The sequence below is a fragment of the Sceloporus occidentalis genome, unplaced genomic scaffold (assembly GCF_023333645.1).
Source record: "Sceloporus occidentalis isolate IW3139 unplaced genomic scaffold, rSceOcc1.0.p SCAF_22, whole genome shotgun sequence".
NCBI classification, from domain to species: Eukaryota; Metazoa; Chordata; class Lepidosauria; order Squamata; family Phrynosomatidae; genus Sceloporus; species Sceloporus occidentalis.
The window spans coordinates 5,422,644-5,441,437 of NW_028317002.1; the positions used below are offsets into that span (position 1 = coordinate 5,422,644).

General features: G+C 36.4%; 1 protein-coding gene across 1 annotated transcript in view; it reads left to right on the plus strand.

Annotated features, from left to right (window-relative positions):
- LOC149300926 (uncharacterized) overlaps window positions 1-18,794 on the plus strand; it is a 164,755-nt gene that overhangs the window by 69,291 nt on the left and 76,670 nt on the right. Inside the window, exons 48-61 of the mRNA XM_089484481.1 lie at window positions 3,044-3,171; window positions 5,543-5,713; window positions 7,057-7,185; window positions 8,153-8,313; window positions 9,118-9,244; window positions 9,547-9,752; window positions 10,394-10,466; window positions 11,065-11,228; window positions 13,591-13,759; window positions 14,215-14,466; window positions 16,004-16,246; window positions 17,120-17,266; window positions 17,709-17,893; window positions 18,157-18,707. Of these exons, the coding sequence (XP_089340607.1) occupies window positions 3,044-3,171; window positions 5,543-5,713; window positions 7,057-7,185; window positions 8,153-8,313; window positions 9,118-9,244; window positions 9,547-9,752; window positions 10,394-10,466; window positions 11,065-11,228; window positions 13,591-13,759; window positions 14,215-14,466; window positions 16,004-16,246; window positions 17,120-17,266; window positions 17,709-17,893; window positions 18,157-18,707 (2,706 nt within the window). The remainder of the gene's footprint in view (window positions 1-3,043; window positions 3,172-5,542; window positions 5,714-7,056; window positions 7,186-8,152; window positions 8,314-9,117; window positions 9,245-9,546; window positions 9,753-10,393; window positions 10,467-11,064; window positions 11,229-13,590; window positions 13,760-14,214; window positions 14,467-16,003; window positions 16,247-17,119; window positions 17,267-17,708; window positions 17,894-18,156; window positions 18,708-18,794) is intronic.

Sequence of the window (18,794 nt, forward strand, 5' to 3'; positions counted from 1 at the left end):
TCGTTCCTCCAACTGGGGGTGAGGGTGTACTCTGAGGCTCTGTCCTTTTGTAGAAATTCACCAGGAGGCTAGGTTCACAGAGAAGTGGACAAAAAAAGAAGACACAGGGAGAAGTGGCTGAAGAAAGAAGACAGAAGAAAGAAGAAGTTTACAAAGTGGCATTTTGTGTTATACACATATTCATATATTCTAGCTAATTTTTTTAAAATCTTTACTTATTGCTGAGATGTAGATGTTAAAGACCGGTTAGCATGTAATGAAAATTCAATGTACATAAAAATACAAGTGTGTATAAAAAATTATAGGGTATCATAAAGTGTTAATGTTTTTTTCAATACCTACATTTTTTTTCTTTCTGTCTTTCATTTTAATAGTACTTGCAGCTGTTTTGTTGAGTTTACATATTGTACTGCTTGGCAAATTACCAAGTCTAATTTTAATGAGCATTTTCTGTTTTCATTAATTTTTTAAATTGCCAGAAGGCACGTTTAGAGCTGACATATTTATGCTTGTCCCTTGGGAATTAGTTGAATCCATGCGTAGCACAATTCCAACTTGCTTTACGAATTGCGTGATGATGGATGCTGCGCGCATTTTCACATATCCTAAAACTATGTCTATAGAAATAGTTACTATCAAGGTGCTTAAATAAGGTAGAAGTTTAGGCATTTCATGCATTGGGCTATTAATATATTAATATTATTTTTTTTATTTTGTCCTGATAACTTTTGTCTAGACATGACAACTCAACAAGATTCAAGTAACAGAATCCATTACAGTGTTTCATTTTTAATTATTTTGGCTCGCTAATGGGTGGGGTTTAGTGGAGTTGGTAAATTCAAAATGGCCTCAAGAAAGCATACTGAATGGCGAACTATGCACAAGCAGATGTTTTGTCATGCAAAGAGAAAGTTTAGTGACCCTGACAGCACTAAGAAAAAGCATTCTTAACAAACTAAAAATTCTTAAGAAGCCAATTTGTGGCAGAAAGGTATTCCATTTAAAGTCAATGTTAGCACTTTCAGCACATTCGCATGAGGGTCTGAGGAGATGCTTTTGACATCTCCAAGGTGGACACCATAAAAATTTTGAAGGGACCAAGCAGCTTTTTTGAACAGCTGACATTCACCCCCCCTTCCTTATTTTAATACTAATACTAGCAATAATAATAGTGGCAGTTAACTTAGTGTCCATTAGCATTAAGTCTCTTAAATCTCACATGGAGTGGACAATATCCTCCAACAACTCACTGTATATCTAGATTTCATCCATTACATGTATATATACAGCCAATGCATACTTATTTACAATTCCTGTATTGCCTTCATGATAACATGGAACACCATAACATTATGTGTCAGGAGATATGCTCAGCTGCATTGCAAGTAGTTGTGATGTGGGGAAAACAGGCAAATGGATAAGGGACACACAACATGGGATTTTGTAGCCACCACATGCATTAAAGTACATATGATGGCTTATGTGTCCCTCTAACCCAAACACTCCAACATGCAATCTTTATAAATCAGGGAGAAGCACTGGATACAAATAAATGTTAGACCAACTTTACATCTCCGTCACGGCATGCAGGACAGTAGATTTTAAAATATAGAGATTACGGTAATAGTTGAAATCCCAGAGTAATAGAAGCATTAAACTTCATGTGTGTTCCCCTGTCATATCGGAATGGCTTATGTTCAATATGTGTTCTTAAGAGTGCCACTTCATATATCTGTATCTATATTTGTATTGTCAGTAAAGAACCATGAGCTTAATGCAGAAAACCGTATATTTGCACAGAGCCTTTCCCAGCTCTGTAACTAAAACATGATTTCCTTTTATTGGACAAAATTGGAATGATTGCCAGCTCAAACCTCTCTAAGGGTACATTACACTGGTGAACTGGAACTCTGCTAAAGGAGTTATGTACAGCAATGACAGAAATTGATTTCCAATTTTCCTTAGAATTACTCTATCATTGCTCATGACTCAGACAATTTAGCTTCTATTACAGTACTAGATGGGGGCTGTAGATCACACAGACAGCCTTCTCTTCACTCAAGATACTGATTTTGACATTGATATTGAAAAATACATTTAAATGTGATTTTCATTTTTCAAATGTGGACTTGAATTTGTCGATGAATCACTCATCATTAAATGGATAGTTTGTGTTGCATTGAGTCTGATAAAGTTTGAATATTTGTAGATAACTACATAATTGTTTTTTAGATTTCGGCTCCAAAATCTGTCCTCATTAAACAAATTCCACAAGATAGGGGATGGGGGGGGGGGGGGTAGCAACTTGGGTTATCTCTGGCATGGGTCATCGTAAAATAACTACAATCCAGTAGCCAAACTAGTGTTAGACACACTCACCCTCTGCTGAAAAAGTTTCCAGAAAGGCAGGGATCCCACTCCTGCTTTGATCCAATATTGAGGAAAAAGCAGACTCCCACATGGTTGTCATAAACAATCCAGAGAGATGTAATAGAATAAATCACTTTGAGGCTAGACCACATTGCCACCAGCCCCTGAAATGCCCCCACCAGCCAAAATATGGTCCTGGTATGTGCAAGTGGGCCCTTGAAGGGAGATCATGATCTTGCTTGCTGGAACCCTTGGTGGGTACAGGCCCCAGTGCATGTCCCCTTGCTGCTGCCACTATTGTTTCAACAATCACCTTGAGCATATGGGATAGGGGAAACATTATCTCCCCTAGTCCTGGGAAACCCTGTTTATTTCAACTATGCTGTTGATTCGGGGATAACATTAATAGGTTTAACATAACTGACAAGTGGACCTTTATTGAACAGAGTGTAGCCTTAGTCTACAAGTAAAATTTATAAAAGGAGAGCAGGAAAGCTTCCATGTATTCTCCCATCAACACTGTGCTTATTATTTTTTTACACTGTATCACCACATTGTCCACCAGATAAAGGGACCTTGATGCACTCTGTGCGTAAATATGATATATTACTGTAAAGGTGTTAAATCTTATAGCACTTATATAACACACTTTCTTGTGCCAATGTCTTTGTAGAGACCAGTTTGCAGTTCCTTCGAGACAGCCAGATACTACACAAGCCAGGGAATCCGAGCAACAGGACACCTAGAGCTATTATGATTTCTGAAACAAATGTGGCAGAGATGTTCTGCAGAATCTGCACGGTAAGATTTTCATGTTATGTTGCCTACAAACCGTAAACTCAGTATGAAAAAAGACATTCTTTAATGAAATTTAATTAATTGGCATTTTATTTATATTTCTGTCCAATTCAAGCTAATTTGGCAAACTCACATTTTTTTGCCAACTTGCAAGAACAGTTTAGTATATAGACCCAAGTGAGTTAAATCTGCCATACAGTCTCACCTCGAAACTCCAGCTTAAGTGATTTTTTATGGACAAACCCTTGTGCGTGTCATAATACAGTGACACTGTTATATTTAATCTGCTATGTATCGTCATATATTCATGCATTAAAAGTGTGCCTTTACTAAGCTGGTAACATCAACACTTCAAGTAAGCAATTCAGAAATGTGGTAAATTACAGCTTCTGGGAATTTTCAAGATCAATTGCTTTGTGTAAGGCATTACATGACAAATCCTTAAGCGGTAACATTATACGGTGGATTTCTTTTTTGTATTAGCATACTGCCAAAGTCTTCTCTGTGCAGATGGTTCATTTATTTGCCAATTAATGTGTTACCTCTAAATGTAAAAAATGATTCCGTAAATGACATTTGGCTTCCTACTGCATCTTCTTTTCTTTCTATTTATAATTTAATTTCTTCTTGTAGTATTTGGCTCTTTAAAGTATTTGTGTGATGTTCCACATTGTTCCATGGTATAAAACTGTTAAAAATGGGGATGGCTCAAATGCAAGTAGTTTAAATTACATTTTACAGTAATGACCCAACAAGGCCATTAGCCCCTTGTTATGAGCCAGAAGGGCTGCCACCCCCTGCAACTACGACTTTAGGCCTAGACCCAGTCACCCTGAACAATGAAATTAATTAAACAATTAATCGAATAATGTTAAAGTGGAGGCTTTATTTGAGGAGAAGAGAATGCTTTAGATTGGTCGCTGACCGATCAGCAGTTTCTCAAGCTTCAAAAAACAAACAGTAATCCTAATATGGTTGCTTGCTACCAAAATAATCAAAATTAAAAACATAAAAACGTAAAAGTACCAGCATGCTGCCAGCTGACCTATTATTAGCATTTTGAATGCTACTATTATTGAGTTATATGGCGCTGTTGCATTACGCAGTGCTGTACAATAGTTAACAGGACACAACATATAGTGAATAACATAATAATTTATGTTGGCTTACTCAAACAAGCTTATGACTTATTGTAAGATCACCCACCTTGTGTGCTCGCAAAAAAAAGCCTGATCTTGATATCTTGCTATAACCAGGATAAAAAGTGCCCCCTGGGGGCCTGGTGCGACCCCTGCGACCCTTGTTTCTCTGTTGTCTCCTTATGGGGCAAAGGCACAAGCTGATTTAGGCAAAGGTTGTGTTTACAAACTGTTTAGGGCAAAGGTGGCACTGTGGGACATGTTGCTTGGTGACATTAGGGGGCCCCTGGGCAATTTTCATACAAGGGGCCATGTGGTTTCTAGTTAGGCCTCTGAAAGTGCCTTGACACTTGGCACTCAAAGGACTAAATGTGATATTCAATAAAATTAAAATGGTGTGGGCTTTATATATTATCTTTTATGATGGTATATATATATTTTATGGCATTTAAAGAGATTCAAGTCTTCCAAGTACAGCACAGAAAAAATATTTACAAATATGTCTCTTATGTTCATTGTGTACAAAAATAACTAACCAAATATGGTGTTGAAAATAAAGAGCACAATAAAATAGTTTTTTTGCACATACGTAATGATATTGTTTTAGTACAAGCAGATTTCCATATTTAAACAAATGTTTAAAACAGTAAAAACCTGGTTGCGTTTCCATATAGTAACTGTTACCTCCAGTATCTATGAACTATATGCGATTAGCCTACTGCTATTGTGGCTTATTGTGGCCCATTGCTTAAAAGTGAACTATACAGTTTACTAACCACAAGTCTGATAACACCCATATAATCCATTGGGTAGCACTGCCCTGAATTGTGCTATTCATGCTATTCTATCCCTCTGTTTCATGCGCTCCAACTCTCGCTAACTTACTAGATGAGTTGGTTAAAATGTATTGGATGTCATTGTTGGTGTTGGTGAAAAAAAACCTAACCAAGAACTCACTACAGCCCTGGTTATCAATTGTGATCATAATTTGTGACCAAACCACGCATACTTTAATAAATTATTATTTTCTTTACTCATGGACGTTGCTGGGAATGTACGTTATCTAAAATTGTGTTCTAATGTCAAGGAAATCTAAATTTCACAAAATGGCTCTGAGACACATTTCTTTGCAACTTCTTTATGTTTTGTTTGCTTTTACTAAGAATATATGTTTATACCTTTTATATAAAACATTATATTACGGTTATAGCAGTTTCCTCTTTTCACTTTCACAGGCCTTGATAGATCATGTTCCAGAGCTACTGCCTGAAGATATAAAGAAGTATTTCATATTTTCTTCTATATGGTCTTTTGGAGGATGGCTTGATGCTCATGAAAGGACTATTTTCAGCAAGTGGTGGCGCAGACATTTCAAAAACAATAACACATTTCCCATGGAAGGACAGGTAAAACGATGCTGCACTCCTACCCTGTCAAGATTTACGTTATTAGGAGGGCATCCATGGGGTAAAATGCAGCACTGGAGATGTACTTCACAAAGCTGTTAATATGATTATTACCGTATTAGTTATCATTTTGGTGTTTTTATGGTAATTCTGTAACAAGAATTGCCCACAGTCTTGATCCCCCAATGTATTATCACTCCGCAAGCATGGCTTGAAATGTCTGTTACTATTATTACATGACTGAGGTAGCGCCAATGCGTCGCCCTCTCCCCCCTTCCCACAAAATTAATACACAAACAAAAAGTAAATGATATAATGCTTTATTATAAGTCAACTATGGAAAAAAAAGGCCACGGTGCAGTCCGCTTTACGCCTTCCACACCGTGACACAGGTATAAATAACTTTATTCATAGTAAAATGAACTTTATTTGTAAACACGATATAAACATAATATATAATATAGCGATGCACGTGCCGCACCACCCGCCTTACTTGTGACACGTGCAAGCCTTAAACATAACAATTGTAAACCAAATCTAAAGGCTACAAATCTTAACCCTAAATTGTAAACAACGACTGAAACTACCGACCCGGCTGGCACAGGCGTAAAACCGTAAAAACCGTAGAGACCACCGGCGTCCCCTGCACGGCAGCCATTGTCACGGCTAGGATTCACCAAGGCACAAGCCCAAGGAGTGTCCTGCACTTAGGCCGAGGGCCTGTGCACCACGTGTCAAACCACACCTAAGGTGGTTAACCCTTGCTCTATGCCAGCTTAATAACCAACCACCAAGGAACAAAAAAGAGGGGTGGGAGGGAGGGAAGGCTTTCCAGGTCAATTGAAAAAGTGACCTAAACGGGGTGGGCTCCCATATATATAGTGACACCCAGCCCTAAGCACAGTAGGATGATGCCCACCTATCATTGTCAGCTCAGGGCCGTCAATCAACATTGACTGACAGCCCCCCGAGCATGACTCAGCAGATTTTTCTGCAAAACAGGAAAACGGGAGGGGGAGAGGGCTGCCTGACATCCCCTCGGTCATGTGCCCCTCTTGCTCCATGCTCTCGCCTGGGGCTTTCTTTTTGTTTTGCTTGGACACCATCTTTGTGTAGGCAACCCCATTTAGGTAGATTGCATTGCTGGGCAAAACATATATTCTCCTTATTGTTGTACTTTCCTTCGCTTTCTTTCTTTGAAAAGATTTCTGGCAAGATTTGATCATTTTGGAGTGATGTGCGTGTGAAAGAATGTCAAAATCTGTCATCACCACTCAAGAGCATGAATGTTTAATTCCAATCAAATGTTTGTGGCTGACAGTCAACGTTCATTTGTGCTGCAGGTCTGGGACTATCATGTTGACACTGATACAAGACAGTTTGTCAGATGGCATGACACACTTTCCTCCTATTTTGTTAGTCATGGTCAAAGCATGGCCTCCGAGTCATTTGTTCACACAGTACACAGTGAGGTAAGGTTGTCCATTCTTTGTACATTTCAGACATCTTTTATATGTGATGCAAATGAGAAAACTTGAGGCCCATATGGATGCATTAGACATTCCTCTATGCAAGCGTTATGTTCCACAATAAAGCAGGCAACAATTTATATAAAAAATACATAGGCATACACTGAACTGCATAACTGTTCAATATATTTCAGTGAACCAAAGAAAATGGGTTAATTATAGGATTTTCTTTAAATAACCTGGAAAAATGTTGCCCTGGATGACTCATCGTAATCTAATGTCCTGTAAAGTGCACTAGACTAAGGTAACAGCCAGTCATCCATGGCAGCATTTCCATAGGGTATAAAAGTGCAGGTTTAAAGTGTCATTTTGTAAAGGTACGACATGGTTACATGAACATGTATTTTTTCTACGTTAGATACTTAGAATTTAACAGCAGATGAGAACCATTTAGCCCATCTATTCTGCCCGTGTTCTACTCATCAAATATTTATTTTTAAACTTATGGGTCATGTGGTATTTTTGCCTGGCACCTGGCGTGCTTATCCATGATGCTCCGACTTGACAGGCGTCTAGTTCTTAGACTAATGACAACACCCTGACGGAGCTCTTTAGGTTTTCTTTTGTCTCTGTAGCATTGAAACTTGAAAATAATAGGTACATTGTGTCACATCTGTAACATCTGTGTGAGCAACCTTTGTGTGTAACACACATCTAACTTCTGTAGGCTTCAGTATATATCACAGAAAAGAACTACATTTGATACCAATATTATGTTATGATTTTTTTTAGCTTTTCTTTTTGTAAGTCGATGTATATCTTTATATAAAACAGTTCAGTGAAGATTTACACAGGCTTCCTTTTTGTTTGTGAACCCTAATATTTACCAAATACACAACATATGTAGGTTATTTCTTAGTATGAGTAAATGCATCTTACTTTACAGTATCACTCTTATTTTATCTTGCAGCCAATATTGTACCTTTCAAGCCTCTTGATAATGACAGGATGTCCAGTTATGCTGGCAGGAGAAGCAGGTTGTGGGAAATCTGTCCTCACCCAGGAGGTCCTACATTCTTTGTGTTCAGGGGAGGTGGCAGAAATGCTGGATCTTCGTATACCTATTAACAAGTATGTGTGCAGATCTCCTCCATTACTCATAATGTACTAAAATAAGACAACTAAAAACCGTACACAATACACTGGATGTGTATCTATACCCATGTAATCACTGCCCATATAAGATGTGGAATCTTTGAGGGAGCTAAGCATTCTGTAATGAAACATGGTGCCTGTCTGCCTCCCTTATGTTCCAAGATATAAAAGCAGCATAGCTAACGTTCACAGGTGAAGTGACAAGTCTGTAAGAAAGCAATTTCCCTGTCTAGCTTTCATTTTAAGTATATTACCCTAAATTGATTGCTTGTTATTTTTTGTGTAATATGCCTGCACATAAATTTGTGCTGCATTTGTGCACATGAGTAGTTTAGCTATAATAAATCCCCAACATATAGAGGTTCCTCAGGTTGCTTCTCACTAGGCACTAGCTGGTGGTGCCTGTAGTCAATGTCTAGATGACTAAACCAGACAGGGAATATCTTTGTAATATGGTTATAATACAACAACCTACCTGGGAAGTTAAGCATAATCTCTCAACATCAGATGAACTAAAACTGGAATATTTTACAAAAACCCAGATGGCCAGGAAAGGTTTATTTTTGAAATCACATAAACCCAGTGGATAACACGGCCTGAGAAGTTAAGGCATTCAACATAACTGGGTAATAACAGGTTTTATACACTATGTACTAAAGAAGGGCTGGTTATAAATGTCTCTAAAAATACATTAGAAATTTCCCATTGGATAGAAATACTACACATTCGTTGCTTCCATGGTTTTTATTAATACACTATCTCTTTTTTATTATCTTTTAGTTCTACAGATCCCAGGAGATTGTGGGGATGTTTAAAAGACCGTCTGGAGTGGCAACATGGCACATTACACAGACCAGCAGGAAACAAGAAATTGCTATGTTTGCTAGATGACCTCAACCTTGCTAAGGTGATTACTGTATACCCTGGAGATCAGGCTGAGGAGCCCATTATTGCAAATTAGTTTGGCAATACAAAAGTGTATGGTAAAATAGTTTTTTTCTTGCAAGGTTAAGAGTTATACATAACAGAAGCATTAGTATAGAGTTTAGGAGAATTGCTTTGGAATGTTTTTATAGTGCAATTAGCTTGACTTTGTTTATTTTAAAGTTAATGCTAATACATGTTGTAAAATGGTTATGACGATGCGGACATATTGGCTTCAAAACAAATTGGAAATACATTGTAATAAATATACATTTTATACTTTAGGTGGACAAGAATGGGAGACAACCTGCCTGTGAGTTTGTTCGTCAGCTTCTTGATCAAGAAAAAATATTCGACCCTTCCTCTTTAAAGTGGAGAACTATAAGTGATATAATTTACCTAGCCACCTGGAATACAACAACAGAAAGATTCTCAAAGCAGAGACTACGCCTGCTCAGGCATTTCTGTGTCTTATACTGCCACTATCCAAGGTTGGTCATTTCGCCTTTATGTAATGCCACTTTAATGCTCAAGTAATAGTCCAATACTGATCCTGAAATAAGAATAATTATTTGTGTGTCATATATGCAGTTTTCCATTTAAGTGTTAATTAGCTCAGTGTTGATGGAATAGACATGACTTTAAAGACATTAACAAATAAATGATGGTATGTAGAACTAAATTCTATGAAATTAAAATTGCCTACTACACTGGCCTTTAACATGGGGAAATAATGAGAACAATCTTATGGTCTTATGCTGATATTTTTTTAGATGGATAGGTTTTTTACCAACTTACTTAAAAATATAATTTTAATGTGAAGAAATGTATTCATGCTTGCTCAAGCACCAGTCAAGTATAAGCCATGTTAGTAACTGTGGGACTGCTTTGTTTGCTTAAGCCTAGCCAAATATGTTTTTATTTTTTTAACTTTTCCTTAAATTTGCAAATATTAATTAGAAAGGTAGCTACATATTTAACAGTTTATATAAGGAATGCAAAGTTCAGGTCTCCAATGGTCTCCTGCATTCTCTACGGAATCTCATTGACATCAAGCTCAAAATGAGTTGATCCACAAATCATACATTGAACACAATAGCTTTTTACTGTGATTGTGTTTTTATCTTTTCAGTCAAGATGATCAATTTTCCATATTCAGTACCATTTTGAAAACTCACTTCCTACCTCCAGTCACAGAATGCAAGGTATTTTCATATATTCTCTGTTCACTTTGCATCTATTTTCTACCCTTTCTATATTGTGACTGCTCTACATAACCTTTTGTTTGTTTGGGTTTTTTTGCATTATCATATACTTCAGCATCAGTGGACCTTTTGCCTTGGGTATTCTGGAGTGTAAATCCCATCCTATGTACTAACAACATTTAGTTAATAGTCTATTCTTTTGGAAAACCTCTGGATGGGATTTACATTCTGGAGTGTAAATCCCATCCTATGTACTAACAACATTTAGTTAATAGTCTATTCTTTTGGAAAACCTCCATGAACTTTCGGGACTATATATTAGGATACATGTGGATCAATTCTGAAATTAGTTTAGCAGAACCATCTGCTCTTTGCTGGGACCGTTTCCCTTAATAAATATAGCCCTTTGGTACTTTATTGGTGAGCACCTCTAAAGTTAACATCCAAAAGAAAGTCTGAAGGGTTCAGAGGTTCATCTCAAGAATTACAGAACAACAATTTATAATTTAGTCATTAGCTGCTGTGTTAAAACACAGGTTTATTACGCATTGTAATATCTTTATTATTAACATTAATCTATTTTTAATAAATTATTCAGGCTGGGGATTTAGCCACTCCATCTGCCCATCACTTCCCAGGATTGCTTTCCGCTTTTACTACGGTTACCATAGAGCTACAGGAGAGGCTAAGAAATGCGTTCCTGAGGACATCTCAACGTTGTCACTACATATTCACACTTCGAGACCTTGCAAAAATATTCAGGTAATGGAATTAGAAGGGTGTAAGATGTTGGCTTGGATTATTTGAAAGGCCTATTATTTTACTACCTGGAATGGTTATCTGAATGTCAGCACTTTGGGTAACCTGCAAACAGAGTAAAAAAAAAACTACTCAAAGGTGACATGTCAGTGTAGTCTGTGGTATAGAAAGCTTGGCAACATCACTAGAATGTCCCTTGGCGGCTTCTGACAATTACTAGAAAAGTAATATATTTTTCTTGTCTGTGCCATTCACTTGAATTTAAGCACAATGATCAATTACTAGAATTTTGACTTGAACTTGCATTTTCTAGACACATTAGTTGTCCAGAATGTCCTTGTCCTTGTCAAAATGTCTTGTCAACCACTCAGCTTCTTTTTTACAGGACTGTATTTTTTGTTGTTGTTAAGTTAAAGATTTTGCTAGTGGCGTTACATTAAGTAACGATTTTCCTAATTGCGTATTAATAACTCGGCTAGCAAAATCTTTGCATTTTATTATAGACAGGAGGCTTGTATTATGCAAGTGTTAAGCTAAAGAGGCAAACATAAAAGTAAATTACCTTAATAAATAATAGAAGATGAAACATGAACAGCAAGTTTAAAGCAGCTACAAATAATTTGGTTTTAATGGGACTTGTCAACATATTAACACATTTTCCGAGATCTCTGATGTAAGAATAACCAAACAAACTCACATGGGCTGGGTTACTGGATTTGTTGTAAACTATGTCTGACAATTAAGGACCTAATCTCGATAAGAAAGAATGCCTTCTCTCAATATATAATGCCAAATTGGCATTATCCAAAACACGGTTTGCTCTTTGTATCCAGCCTCAAAAATAGAGGTATTGCCATTAATTCTAGCTTCCTCAGTAATATTAAACATTTTTACTAAGGGGCCAATATGATCAACGTGTCTACTCTGACACTCATGCAAGGACCTATCTATACCTTTTCCAATATTCCTACTAATTCTAAAGCTCTTGAAAGCTTTATGCAGCCCCGATAAAATAGGAGTTCATCATAATCATCCACCAAAACCCCAATCTTAGGTTCATGATTTCCAGAACCCTTCAGAACAGGTTCAACCTGATCCAGGTCTTAATCAGAATCGCCGTTATTATTAGATAAAGGTATAACGAACACCTCCGAGAGTCATTACTTTCAGTAGTATTAAATAAGTCAGGCTTTGGTCTATTTGACTGTGTCTAAGAGACCAATGTTCCTCAGCATGTGAGGTTTGGTGGTGCATCTTAAATACCCTTTCTCTGCACTGCTAGCAGGGTCCTGGCCATGCATGCTTTTGGACTCTTTTCAATACTTGCTTTTCTTATAAGCTTTACCTGCCTTTTCCCTATTTTTTATCATCATCTACAATGGGAGGAATAGGAGCATTTGGTGTAAGTAAAGGATAGTTCTATAAAATCCAGAAATTGTTTCTGGCATTCATTACTGAAGTTATGGATAATGGAGCGTATTACCCGAAGCCTCCATTGAGGCTTGTACATTTTTCAATAAGTATAAAGGAATCTCCTATCTGGGGAATTTGTATTAGCATTCATGTAATTAGATGTTTATGTCTCTGCTGAGGTATTAAAACCGTTTTAAGACATTTACAAATATGAAATAATAAATATAATAATTAACAATAAATAATACTTAAATAATGAGCATGTAAAGTAAAGTACCTGATTAATATTAATAAAAAAATAAATGAAACAAATATTAGGTATAGATATAGAATGCCCAGGCAAAGGTATCGATTTTTAAAGAACTTCAAAATGAAATTCTGCCTGTGTTTAAGTGCATATGATATATCTTAATGATATTAATACAGAGAGGTGGTAGATAAAAGCATACCTATTAGCTATATAAAGTAATGAATGAGAGGGATCCCTGCACCACAGAAATTGTGGTGCACAAGTTAATATATAAAACACATGGTAGGTAGAATGTAACTTGTATTACATGCAGATTGGATAAATCCGTTGTTTGTTCAACTGTTCCTTTAAGATTTCTTAAATGACATTTCACAATAGATAACATGCAAATGTAAACCAAAAATGAAAAGAACATCCTGTATTGTATGGTTTAAAAAATAATAAATATTGTCAGTATTTTCATTTATTAAATAAAAATACTCCTCTAGAACAATGTTCTCCAGTTTCAAAATCACATCACTAACTGTATTCTGATGTAAATGTAACTTTTTTTTGTCAACAAAAAAAAAACCAAAGTGACTGATAAGTTGATGCACTGGTAGGTAAGGAGTATCAAGAGTTCTAGACATAATATTGCTTCCATCTATTTTAAAATAGAATTTTTGTTTATCGCCGTAAGTTTATCTTCTGTTACATTCACAGAAATATCTGCCTTTCTCTGGATGGGACTAGCACGGCAGAGCAGCTCATGCATTTATGGAAACATGAATGTGACTGGGAGTATGGACATCGGATGTCTAGCTCTGTGGATCGCAGCAGATATCAACAAGAGTTTACCGTCGCATCAAAGAAAGTATTTAATGAGGAAGAGGTATTATAACTAACTATACAACAAACTGAAATGTCATAGTACATGGTACTTCTTAATAAACAACAAGCATTCATTTGAAGTTTTTAACTATGCTTTATTATATTGTTGAAAAAAACTCAAATAATTATCTTTTGTTTTCATCAACGCAATGATTTCATTCATCAAAATAACACATTTTTAGGTGCTTTGGATCATATAAGTGTTCTGATTTAGGGGTAGCCTAATTCAATGAAAGGGGCAATTTTTAGGAGGTAGCTAGTGCTGTCAGATATTTCTACCAGTTTTAACATTAAATCTTGAGAACCGCTGAGACTATTAGATTGAGAGGTTTATATTCAGTATTTTGGAGAATGAACACGACTGTTCTGTTGAGGGTTCATAAGAACTGAAATGACAAACACATAATATTCATTTCTATGTATCTGTAAGATATAAAAACCCCTGATGTGTTATAGTTGCAGATCCTCCTCAGCCCTCACCAGCCCTTGTTTAGTAACATTATGGAAGATGAAGGTGGTTTAATAACCACAGTAGCTAAGCAGCAGGACACAAATGTGTTCAGAAGAAACGAGAAGGCATGCAGCACCATTCGCATTTTAGATGGCTATCAGCAAACATTTAATTTGACCCACATGGAGGAATTATTGGCAGAGGCACTGCAAGAATACAACAAAGTCAACCCAAGAATGAACATCACTTTTTATAAGGTTGGTTGTTGTGATTTGTTTATCTTGTCATTCATAGCCTGGTTCATACATTATTGAAGAAATAATTGAGTACTTGCTGAAATGAAGAACAAGTAACATGAGCAACAGGCTTATTGATCTGTTTTACTTTATAAACATCCTTTGTGAAATTAACTTGCTACATAGATGAGTGTATTCCAAAGAGACTGATGCTGGCGAGCATCTCTAGATTGTAAACTGGTTTGAGCAGGGCTCTCCTCACCTGTTGTCTCTGTTAGTCAATTTGTTATATTACATACTCCTTGTTATGTCCTGTGTACCCATTGTACAGCGCGTCGGAATTTGATGGCGCTATATAAAACAATAATAATAATAATCTATTAGTGTCAGTATTGCATAATAATTTGTTGATTTTAAAGAATTACTGATCTTCACAGGGAGATCTGTAAATTTTTGGATTTTAGTTCAAATATGAATAAAAGCATATAGTGATCTGTTTTGACAACACCTCATGATGATAGACATACGCAGCCCTTTTGTCATATATTGCTTTTGTCACCAATATTTATTTATCAATGAAGAATAAATATGACGATATGATAGAATAAAAAAAATAAAAATAATAACTTGTCCACAAATTAGATGTTTGGCTGGTAGGGTAAATGGGCAACTGTCTTAATCTGGAACAGAACAGAATTTAATAAATAACTTAAACACACTATGTGCCAGCACAGTCAAATGTCTATTTTTATCACAAATATATATAAGGGTTTTGCCCTAAAATAAATTGGGAAATAATGTAAGTGGTATATATAAATTATATACATACACTACAGCTTATCCAGTCCATACCAGTCAATTTCTGCACTGAAGTATTATGTATTACTTTATTATTGAACTTGCAGTATTGTATCTGAGCAGTGAGCATCAATCTCAGCCTCTGCTAAACGATCACTGTCTCACACTCATCACTCTGTAATTGCTGCTACTAACAAGTTAAAATTGCATCAGCTATAAATATAATGCTTGTCCCTTCCCCTTGATTGGCCAGAGTGAAAAAGTAAGGGCAAACTCCCACAGGTTGTTGGACCCATCAATCACAGCCATAACCATCAATTAAACCACCTCTCATTGAACAGGCATGACCCTGCTGAAATTCAGCCTTGACATATACAACATGTTCACATTAGTCTCATAAAAATAAGACTACTGCAATAAATAAAAATAATAATGTGTTTGTGTCTCATAAAACTATATTTCTATATGCAAAACATATCAAGGGCAAAATGATTATGACAATTCTCTTTGGAAAGTTATTACTCTTTCTAAAATTATAAAACAGTACATTTTAGTACATGTTCTAGAACTACCCCGCAATGTACAGTACAGTTGCCACATCTAGAAGGAAACGTAAAAACCTAAAACACACAAATAACAAACAATAATTACAAACCACAAGTCATAGCTAAGATCATTTTTCCATTCTTCAGTAAAACTCAGGTAAATTGCAATCCAGTTATGTGTGTATCCTGCAATAACACTTGATTATTCTCCTTAGTGTGCTGTTGAACTATTATCTCGCTTGACTCGAAACCTGGGAAGCCCTAATGGTAGCGCGCATTCAATGCTGTGTGGAGAAGGGTGTCTCCGTACCAGCAGCTCGGTAGCTCGACTTGCTGCGCATCTTTCTGGTTTCACGGTGGTCCAGATTGGGTCACATAACAACGCGGACAAGAAAGACCAAGGAGCCAAATTCTTAAAATCGCAGCTGGTAGACTGTTATGTGAAAGCTGGACTGAAGGTGAGTTTCTTTAATTAATCAAGGCTACGACAACAATTGTGTGAACACTGGATTCATGAATGGGAAGTCACTAGGGTTCTCTAGGATTAACTTTCTTTGCTACTTTTAGGGTATTCTTATGGTTTAAGCCCATATGGTCCAATGTATCTATGCAGGAGCATTTAGTTTTTTTTGTTACAGTGTGTCCAATATTGACGATGATGACTTACTCATTTGCTAAGGTTACTAATATATTGGGGTTATATATAAAATGTGATTGTGGTGAAAAGTGATTATTTTACCACGTTTCAAGTGGCTTCTTGTACATTACCCTCGCTGTACATATAATTTGTCAGGGTTAACCAATGTTTTACATGCTAGTCCAGTTAGTTGTACTTTTATAGATCGGTATTAACAAATACATACAAGATTATTTTTCTTGTTTTAATGCAGTTTCTGAACATGATGGTAGCTGTATGTATGTCCAAAACATCCCCAACATCATACTCTCCTGTAAAAATGTCATTTACTTTATGTGCAATGATTAATTTTGGACGATTACGCTTATTTCTTACTATGTAGAAATAAATGCAGTGTCAAAATGATAATATTTATTATTATGCCTTCTCAGATGAGGGCTGGCAAGGAGGGCAGGGTAACAATTGCTTGAAGTCTTTTCTTGGCATAATTTACCTGTGACTGAATTCTTTATGTGCTCCTTGTATATTCTTTCTCTGCAGTCCCTTTTGGTAAATGTGTACAAGACAGGTCTGGATAGTACCCCATGTCTGCCAAATGTTGAATACTAGGTCATTCTGTGGACTTGCTCTCCATGCTAAATGGTGCCAGCCCTCTACTGTGGCTTTCTGTCGCTTACCTTCCAATTTTCTACAGGGCCAGAAGACTTTGCTTTTGCTCTCAGAAGAGGAGATCGATTCCACAGCGTTGGCTTATATGACTGAGTTTGTTGTTTTTGGATCAGTAGCTCACCTATTCACATCTGAGCAACAAGCCACCATAGCAAATGCTATGAGAAATGAGGTAATTCCTGTCATGTAAAAAAATTACGTTTTCTAAAAGACTCCTGTTTCATTGTAGTTAATGAATCAGTGTAGTTAGCAACACAGCTATTGTTTTAGGGTATTCATAGGATGGCCATGGTGCATTAGACTGGTTTGCTATTTTACATCAGAATATTAAACATATATTTTTCACAGCAAAAGGTCCAATAACAAAGGCTCTAGCTGACATATCCACAGGGGTAGGCCTCTGATGGCATCTTTCCAGAATTACATTTCCTACTCACAATAACATGTGAGAGTAGCAACATCTTCCACCATCAAGTAGCAGAACAATACACCATGAGTTTTGTAATCCAGATTACCTACCTCTTCTAAACCTGAGTATTGTTTACCATAGTACACCAGTCGAAAACCAACAATTCAATGTAAGGTTCTTTTTCAAATTTGTTAATATTTCTCAGGTGACCAATGCCGGGCTCACATACTCCAAAGAGAACGCGTGGAAGCTTTTCCTACAGGCCGTGCAGCAAAACCTTCGTTGGCTTCTCATTCACAGCAGCACAGGTCCTTTGTTTCACAAGTGGTGCCTGGAATTTTCTTCACTTATTAATTCAATAAATGTTTACTTTTTGCCACAATGGTCACGGTAAGGAAAAGTTCAGAATTCATTAACCTCAACCGGATTTACCGAAATTTATAAAATATATAAAATGATCACTGACAAAACTAATATGCATTTTAAATCTGTGGGTCAATTATTTATACCACATTCGTTTTCCTCACATTTCCTCATTTCCATCATTTTGTATTGCTAAACATTTGAATTAAAAATGTATTGAATTAAATAATTGGTTTCCTCTACTAGTAAATATACTTAACTTTGTCTATATCTGTTTTATTTTATTTAAGTGAAAATCTAGTTGAACATGCAAGCTATCATATTGGAGATCTAGAAATGCTGACCAAGGAAGAAAGAGAAAATGTTTGTCATCTCCTATCATCCATGCACATATCTATTGTGACAAGTGATAAATCAACACAAGGGAAATATGGAATCATCACTAATGCAACATTTGAAAACTTTGTCAAGTGTTTTAGATTCTTAATGAAAGAGCAGTATAATGATGTAATCAAGAAACATGAGATGGCAAAGGAAGCACTTGGCCACATTGCAGAAAAGCTGAGGTGTCATGAAAAGCTGACAGATGATCTTTTGCATCAAAAGACTGTCCTTGAAGAACACAAGGAAGGGACCCTGAAAATCTTACATCAGATTGCCCAAGACAAAGCTGTAGTGGAACAAAAGATCCAAATTGTCCACCAGCAGTTACAGAAAATTAAAAAATTCAAAACTCTCCTACCTGAATATCAACTAGCACATGAAAGAGCAAAGTATAAGTGTTCTGCTATCTTAGAAAATATCAAGGAGCTAGTACATCGTATTGATGTAAGGGCTCTAGGTGAGTGCATCTCTGGTGTCCTTTTTTTAATGATGTGATTTTACATACATACACATCTAAACAGGAGGATACTTACAAATTATGCTC